This window comes from Emys orbicularis, chromosome 19 (genome assembly GCF_028017835.1).
Source record: "Emys orbicularis isolate rEmyOrb1 chromosome 19, rEmyOrb1.hap1, whole genome shotgun sequence".
NCBI lineage: Eukaryota > Metazoa > Chordata > Testudines > Emydidae > Emys > Emys orbicularis.
Window position 1 is genome coordinate 21,715,342 of NC_088701.1, and position 8,541 is coordinate 21,723,882.

General features: G+C 58.7%; 1 protein-coding gene across 1 annotated transcript; it reads right to left on the reverse strand.

Moving 5' to 3' along the window:
* Positions 1–2,427: 2,427 nt before the first annotated feature.
* LOC135891874 (inhibin beta C chain-like) lies at positions 2,428–8,260 on the reverse strand. Its single transcript, XM_065419553.1, has 2 exons — positions 7,933–8,260; positions 2,428–3,170 (listed from the first exon to the last, which is right to left on the reverse strand). Exons 1-2 carry the CDS (start codon positions 8,258–8,260, stop codon positions 2,428–2,430), a joined length of 1,071 nt encoding a protein of 356 aa, XP_065275625.1.
* Positions 8,261–8,541: the final 281 nt, after the last annotated feature.

Sequence of the window (8,541 nt, forward strand, 5' to 3'; positions counted from 1 at the left end):
GAATTGCTACACTGATAACATCTCACTTACACTGGTGCAAATCTGGAGTGACTCCAATACAGCGAGGGGCTTGGATTCTCCATTGTATCCAGGAACCTTTGTCCTGCTCCAGCACCTTAAAGGGGCCTTAACAGAGGGGAAATGACCCCTAAGAATCAGTGTGGAGCCGGCATAAGATCCCTGCACCAACCTTGCTCCTGGTGTATGGGGTAGATCAGGGGCACGGCTGCAACGCACTGAATTATGGGTATTCTTTGTTCCAGAGCGGGCGGGGGCAGGGCAGAAATTAGAGCAGCCCTGAGGCTGCTGTAAGAGCAGGATCTGGACGAGATGGAGCGGAACGTGGCTTATATCCTAGCCCTGTCGCATTGGAAACTGCCGGGGAGAGCGGAACGCAGCCCCGTACTCTGGTGTCGGCCCCGCGGTGCTGCCCTCAGACCCCGCTTCCCTAGCTACATCTGCTGGGGCCCACGACCCAGGGGGCAGCGAGGTTCTCCGCACAGAGCTCAGCCTTGGCTTTGGGAGTCGACGCAGGGTCACCCCCGGTTTCCCAGCAGGAGGAACGGCCCGATTTAGACACCCGAGCTGCCGGCTGTCCTGCCCCCTGCCCTCCGAGCCCTCGACCCTCCAGCCCCTACCCCAGGAGCGGTGCCGGGCCGCAGCCAGGAGAAGGCAAATTCAGCTGAGAGCTGGGGGCCGAGGCGGGGAGCCCGGAGCCCAGGCACGCTGAGAGGCCCCCAAGCCGGAAGCTCGGCAGGGGACCAGTCCGGTTGTCCCCACTTGGGGACCGTGTGCGAGTGTCAGAGCCAGAGCCGAGCATCCCTGAGCCAGCTGCGTGCTGTCCTCAGGAGCCTTGGCTGTTGGATCAGACCCCGTCTCGCCGAAAAAAGGAAAAAGATCTGATTGAAGGAGCGTGTTTGCTCAGCCGGGGGAGGACTTTTGCCCCCCAGCTGGCTTGGCACCCCTCAGCGTGCTGTTTGGGTGCGTGGACGCAAGTTGAGCAAGCAGCGATTGGCAACGGCTCCGACCATCCCTGCTACGCCCCCTCTCCGCCCCCAGCGGGCTGGCTGCAGAGAGCCAGGATCCACAGTCCCACGGTCCCGAGCGCTGCCCCCCGGGAGGCGACCCCCCAGGAGACTTGCCCCAGGAGCAGACAGCAAGAGCCTGCAGCTTGGGGAGCTGGCAGCAGCCTCTTGAGTAGCCCCTGGAAGCAGGGCAGGCCCTGGCATGTGAGGCCAAGCCTGCCTGGCCCCTGATGGGAATGGCTGGCTGGTGGGGGCTGGCCCGCCCCAAGCTCAGCTCCCGGTGCCCGCTGGGCGCTGCGCAGTGCTAGCTGTGGCAGCTGCGTGGTGGCTCCTGGCACCGGCTGGGGCAGGACTGGGATCCGCGTGTGGGGATGGGGAGGGACTTGCTAGCTGACTGAGGTCACGCGCACACAGATACAGCATTTTATTGAGTGCTCAGGGAGGGAGGAACAGACATCTTAAAGGGCTGTGGGCGCCTTACGGACAGAGAAGCCGGGCTGCGTCCCTCCCGTCGGGACCAGCTCGCCCCTCTCCCCAAACCGCTCTCCTGGTTCCACAGGACTCGGCGCGCGCCAGCTGGCGTCCCAGGCTGCAGCTCCGATTCGGTGCCAAGTAGGGTGACCCGATGTCCCAATTTTATAGGGACAGTCCCGATATTCAGGGCTTTTTCTTATATAGGGACCTATTACCCCCCACCCCCAGTCCCGATTTTTCACACTTGCTGTCTGGTCACTCTAGTGCCACTGCCAAGTGACGTGGTGTGGCCCCCTGTTCCCCGCCCCGCTCAGCCGCAGACTCAGAGATTCCAAGGCCCCTTCTGACTGTCTCGTCTGAGCCCCTGGGTAGCATCTCCACCTAGAGCAGAGCTTTTGGAAAATCATCCAGTCCCCATTGCAAAATGGTCCCTGATGGCGAAGCCAACCTGGCCCTTGGTAAATTGTGTCCGTGGCTAGTTACTCTCCCCATCAAGAATTTACGCCTTCTTTCCTCCCGTCTGAATTTGTCTAGGCAGCACTGACCTCCTCTCTGACCCAACCCAGCATCTCCCCCTGGCGGTCCCTGAGGTCTGTGGGGGCTCGGTCCAATTTCCCTGCAGGGTGGGTCTTCACATGGCAGAACCCACTGCTGCAAAGGGGCCCTGGCTGGCGTCCGCAGGACGGCTCGGGAAAAGGCGGAAGGAGGCCGTTGGCTGGGGGGGTGAGATTCCTGTACCCGTCTTCCGGAGAGAAGGTGCTTGACATGGCACGGTTCAGCGGCACAATCAGTCATGTACGTGAAGGACGTGAATTCCAACAGCAGGACCAGTGGGAACGGGGCCTCGGCGTGGGAATCTCTGTCCTGTCCCGGTTCGAGGGAGGAATCGCTCAGTGCAAAGGCAGCTGTGTGCGCGCCAGGCAGCGGGTTAGGTGCAGCCGCAGGCATCCACGATCATGTCGGGGATGTCGGTCTTGACGACGTTGTTGTCCTGGTCGTAGTAGAGCAGAGAGAGGGGCCGGCGGCGCGTGGGGACGCAGCAGGAGCTGAAGGCGGCATGCGCGTCGTTGGCCTTGATGAGATTCAGGACGGCTGTGTGGAAGGAGGAGGCCAGGCCGGGCATGCCGGCCACGTGGGTGGGGCAGGGCCCCGTGCAGTAGTTCATGCGGTAGCCCTCCGGCTGGATGATCCAGTCCTCCCAGCCGATCTCCTTGAAGTCAACGAAGAACTGCTTCCTGCAGCACGTCCTGGACTTGCTATTGCACTCGACGGCCCGGCGGCGAATCCGGTGTCGGGGCCTGGCCCGGGCCTTGGCCACGATGAACGGCCGGTGAGAGTCGCTGCTGCTGAGAAGCAGGGCAGGCTCCAGGCTTCCTTCAAGCTCCAGCTCCGCCGTTAGTCTCTGGCTGCCTTTGCTGAAGAAGCTCTGGACAGCTGTCCTCACCTCCATTGCGGCCCAGCCTCCCCGCTTCACCTCCAGCTGCCTCCTGCCGACCAGCGTCGGGTTTGCATCGCCCGGCTCGGACAACAGCAGCTTTGCCGTGACCCTGCACGCGGGGCCACCGGGGGCTGCCAGGAACACGTACATGTCGGCATGGAGGATTTGCACGCTTCTGCCGGCATCCTGGGTGAAGTGGAAGTGCAGACGTGTCCTGTTGGGAGCGGAGGGCCCTGCAGACAAAGCAGCAAGGGGGGCATTAGGAATGGAAGCAGTGAGGTCTCCACGTTGACGCTGGGCTAGGCTGGCATTGGGGGGGGGCAGGAGTGCCCTTTCTATTGGGGATGGGGGGAACTAGACGAGAGGGAACAGGAGACCACTGAATTAAATGCTAAGCACAGCCCTGGGGCCAGGGCGCGGGACTCCACCGACCGTGATATGCCACAGCTGGGGTGGCCCTGTTTTCCTTCACCTCCAGACTTACTCCAATGGCGCGCAGCAGAATCTAGGCTAGGCTGGTAATTCTGGTGTCCTTTCCTAAATTCCCTTTGCTGGTAAAGCTGGAGAAAGATATGGGGCCAGATCTTCAGCTGGTGACAATCCTCATTGACTTTAATGAAGCAACACTGACACCAGCTGAGGATCTGGCCCATTTTCCACTTCCTGCTGCCTAAATCACTGTGCGGTGTTACTGTGCTGTTTTATCCCACCCCAGAGGCAGCTGCATTTCAGCAGGGGATAATGTGATCCTCGCGTATAGCCGCTGTTCCCAGATCCCTTCGGAGATGCCGCCTATAAATGTAAGATCATTGTTCTCCCAGCATTACAGATCTAAATACGAAAAGAAAACTCCCATTCTTTGCCTCTGGATCTAGAGCAGAGCTGGGCAAACTACGGCCCACGGGCCACATGCGGCCTGTGGGACCATCCTGCCCGACCCTTAAGCTCCCTGCCGAGGAGGCTAGCCCCCGGCCTCTCTGTGACGAACTGGGACTGTTCTTAATGTGTTAGTTGAATGCTGAGGGGGAAGTTTGGCTGGGACGGTCTGCATTGGGGGATGGGAGACTGGCCTTGAGGGACAATACCTGAGCATGTAACATGAGAACCCAGGAAGGGGGTTGGAGGCCTGGTGACACCTCTGCCCAGGAAATGGACAAAAGGCTGAGTGAGAGACGCTGGAGGGAGTTTGGGTTTTGGAGCTGGCTGGTGAAATGGAGGGGGGCCCAGATGGGGCTCTGCCCCCCCCCCAGGGCTGTGGTGTCCTTGGGGCCCCTAGATGAACCAAACTAAGGAGGTCCTGTTGTCTGTACCTGCAAGACCTGTCTTGGACTGTGTTCCTGTCGTCTAAATAAACCTTCTGCTTTACTGGCTGGCTGAGAGTCATGGTAAATCGCAGGAAGCCGGGGGTGCAGGGCCTGGTGTCCCCCCACTCTCTGTGACAACTGGTGGCAGCCGTGGGATCTACTGCACCCCGTGGACGGCGCTTCCTGCAGTAAGTGACTGGGGAGCAGTAAAATGAAGGGGGATTGACGGGGACCAGGTGTGCTAAAAAGTAAAAAAAAAAACGATTTCAGGGGGCGATTAACCCCTGGGAGTGTGTGACCAGAGAGAAGGACTTTTGCAGTGACAGGGTCCCCCGGGGGATCGCAGCGAGCAGTCCCAGGGGCGGAGGAGTCTGCAACTCGACCCTGGCAAAGAGGTGGTAACCTAAAAAAGGCCTGGCACACTAGGGGTTCCTGTTGTCTGTACCTGCAAGACCTGTCTTGGACTGTGTTCCTGTCATCTAAATAAACCTTCTGCTTTACTGGCTGGCTAAGAGTCGTGGTGAATCGGAGGAAGCCGGGGGTACAGGGCCTTGTGTCCCCCCCCACTCTGTGACACCCTCCCCTGCTGTCCCCCCTCCCCCGCAGCCTCGCCGGGGCTCTGGGCGGTGGGGCTGCCAGTCCTGCTGTTCTGAGCGGCACGTTAAGGGGGAGGGGAGGTTGGATAAGGGGCAGGGGTCCTGGGGGGCAGTCAGGGGACAGGGAGCAGGGGGCAGTTGGATGGGGCGGAGGTTCCGGGTGGGGGTGGTGGTGGTCAGGGGACAGGGAGCAGGGGGCAGTTGGATGGGGCGGAGGTTCCGGGTGGGGGTGGTGGTGGTCAGGGGCAGGGAGCAGGGGGGTTGGATAAGGGGCAGGGAGTCCCGGGGGGCAATCAGGGGACAGGAAGCAGGGGGCGGTTGGATGGGGCGGAGGTTCCGGGGGGGGAGAGGCGGTCAGGGGATGGGGTTTGGATAGGCGTGGGAGTCCCGGGGGGCCTGTCAGGGGCCGGGTGTGTGTGGATAGGGGGTGGGGCAGTCAGGGGACAAGGAGCAGAGGGGGTTGGATGGGTCGGGGGTTCTGAGGGGGGCAGTCAGGGGGCAGGAAGTGTGTGGGGGCGGATAGGAGGCGGGGGCCAGGCTGTTGGGGGCGGCACGGCCTTCCCTGCCTGGCTCTCCATACAGTTTTGGAACCCCGATGTGGCTCTCGGGCCAAAAAGTTTGCCCACCCCTGCTCTAGAGGGTGGATTGATGGGCTGGGCCATGATGCATGTTCATTGACTCCCTGCAGCCACATCTTTGTGCTAGGAGATTCTCTGTCCAGGCCCGGATCGGGCTACAACGTATTACGGAGATGCACTGTTCTGGGATGTTTTAAGAACATAGTGTGTCATTGCTTTGGCCAATGGGCTTGCCTATCCCACACAGGCCTGTGACGTGGCACGGGGCGTCCAGACCTGCCTCCGTGGGTGTACAGACACAATATACCACGGAGGCTCCCTGGCCAACAGCTCCTTCCAAAGGCAAAGTGACATCCATGGAAAAATACACACAAGGGCCGGGCCCGGCAACCATCTTGCTGGCTGCACTTCAGACAGCTCTGTGCCCAGCCAAAACCATTACCAAGAGACTTCTGCACTTGCCAGCCCGGGCCGCCCTGGGCAGCCCGCTGGTGAGCTAAGCAGGCGGGTGCTAGTGAGTCTGTGGGTTGGAGCCTGCCAAGGAAAGCCCAGCGCTTTGGTGGTCTTCTCAGTCTGGCCCAAGCGGGCACTTGGCAGAGTGCTAGGGGGCGCGGTGCTGGCTTTCACCGGAAACACCGTCTTCATCGCCATCGGCGCCAAAGAGCTGACAGTGCTTTTGTATATAATGACAGGATAGGATGTGAGGCTGGGGGTGTCAGCCCTGGGGCGCTGGCTAAATTCCGCATTGGGAAGTCGCTTTTTATCCCAAGCACCTGGTATTTCAGCTGGATACGTTGATCTTCACCTCCCGTGGCTTTAGTGCTGCTGAGGGAGAGTCGGGGCTGTGTTCCACCCCAGAGGTGGCTGAATTTCCATGGAAGGAGAAATGAATCCTGTTTTACACTGGGATAGTGAAGGATCCCATAGCACTTTACAAGCTATATGCACTCAGCAATGCCCTCTGAACATGGAGCTGCATCTGGGGCGGAACACGGCAGCTGTTCGACAGCAGCACTCCCCAACCATCTAGCGCCCCCTGTACTCTCTCCACAGAGTTACATTAGATCCTCTCCCGTCTAGCTTTGAGCTAACGAGTCAGAAGGTTTTTCAAGTACAGTACCATAAAGCCAGTGGAACAAAAATTAAACTAAGCAAAAGGCCACGTTCACCGCTGCCATCTACCACTGCCTTCACCGGGGACTAGCTAGCCAGCCAGCCAGCCATCTACCGCTGCCTTCACCGGGGGCTAGGTAATTCTGCTCCACGGCTGAAATCTCTGCTGCTGTGAATGGGACCTGCCCCGCTGACTTCAATGGTGTTTCACCCCTCTATGCCCGCAGAGAACTTGGCCTTATGGAATCGTAGCAATGGGCTGGAAGGGACCTCGAGGTTTTATCCAGCTCAGCCCCCTGTGCTGAGGCAGGACCAAGTAAACCTAGACGAGTCCTGACAGGTGTTTCTCCAACCCGCTCTTAAAAACCTCCAGCGAGGGGGATCCCACCACCTCCCTTGAGCCGATCCCAGAGCTTAATTACTCTCATAGTTAGAAAGATTTTCCTCACATCAAACCTAAATCTCCCTTGCTGCTGATGAAGCCCATTGCTTCTTGTTCCACCTTCAGTGGATACAGAGAACAATTTATCACCAGCCTCTTTATAACAGCCCTTAACACACTGGAAGAGTGTTATTAGGTCCCCCCTCAGTCTTCTAGACTGCCCAATTATTTTAACCTTTCCTCAGAGGTCAGGTTTTCTAAACCTTTGATCATTTTTTGCTGCGCTCCTCTGGACTCTCTCCAGTTTGTCCCCATCTTTCCTAAAGTACGGTGCCCAGAGCAGGTCACAACACGCCCGCTGATCCCCCGCCGCATGTCTTACATCCGACACTCCTGTTAATACGTCTCCAAATGACAGGAGCCTTTTTCGCAACTACGTCCCGTTGTTGACTCATCGGCAATTTGTGATCCACTCCCCCCCCGACCCTTTTCAGCAGTACGGCCGCCTCGCCCGTTCCCCTCCCCGCAACCAACATGTAGTTGCGCGTTTGATTTTTCCTTCCTTGGTGAAGTACTTTGCCCTCTGTCTTTATCGAATTGCACCTTGTTGATTTCAGATCAATGCTCTGATTCGTCAAGGTCATTTTGAATTCTAAACCTGAACGCCAAAGCTTGCTACCCCTCCCACCTTGATGTCATCCGCAAGTTGTAGAAGCATTCCCCCCACTCCACTACCCAAGTCACTGATGAAAATATTGAATAGTACCAGACCCAGGGCTTACCCCTGCAGGACCCCGCTAAACACTCTCCCCCAGTTTGACAGTGAACTACTCTTATGTGTTTATTTCCTTGTGGTGTAAGGTTGGATGTAAGTGCTTGGGGGAGTGATTTATGTTCCTGCACCCTCTTGGGGTTGCAATGGGGTAAAATGCCCCCTTGCAGAGGCCCCTCTTGGGGGATGTCTCTTTCCCACGCTATGCCCCTGCAGCACCCCTTGAGACACCCCGTGAGACCTTACAGACCTGGCTCAGCAAAGCTGAGAATCTCATAGTCTTGCTCATCCGTCTTGGGGCTCTGGCTCGGCATCTCCAACGTGACGCTCGGGGTCGTGCGCCCGACACGGAGCCTCCCCAGAGCTGTCAGGAGGCCAGCGCTGAAGACTGGCTGGGTCACATTGGGTCGCTCCTTCAAGTGCAGCTTGGAGAGAATACTCTGCTTTGCTAGCTCAATGAGGAACGCCTTCTGCACGCCTGGGTCCAGGGCTGCCATCTCGCAGGCAGGGCATCGACCTGCCCCGGGCTCGGCTACTCCGATGAGTATTAACAGCAGGAGGGCTTGTCCGGTGGCCATCTCTTTCTGATCCCCGCAGGCAAAGGGCATAGGGATCCAGCAGGCTGGTTTTCTCAAACAGCACAAGGTCTGGTACCACCACAGCAACGGAGCTGGGTTCCCGCCTGGAAAAGGAGCCCCACAAAGTCAGTGCCGGGAGGGTCAAACTAAAAGCCAACGTGGAGCCTGCCCTTCTGTGAGCGGATTTCGCAGCCCCTCTCCTGGATTACCGGGAAGTCTCGTTTCACTGACGCAAATATTGGCTGATCCCAGTGCAGATAAACGCCCCTCTGATCCCGCAA

What these genes read in the sequence shown, in the direction of transcription:
- LOC135891874 (XM_065419553.1), bottom strand. Translation starts at nt 8,260, where the DNA reads ATGGCCACCGGACAAGCCCTCCTGCTGTTAATACTCATCGGAGTAGCC. An exon ending in TCTCAGCTTTGCTGAGCCAG is followed by an intron (nt 3,171 to 7,932) that starts GTCTGTAAGGTC and finishes CTTTGTCTGCAG; the next exon opens with GGCCCTCCGCTCCCAACAGG.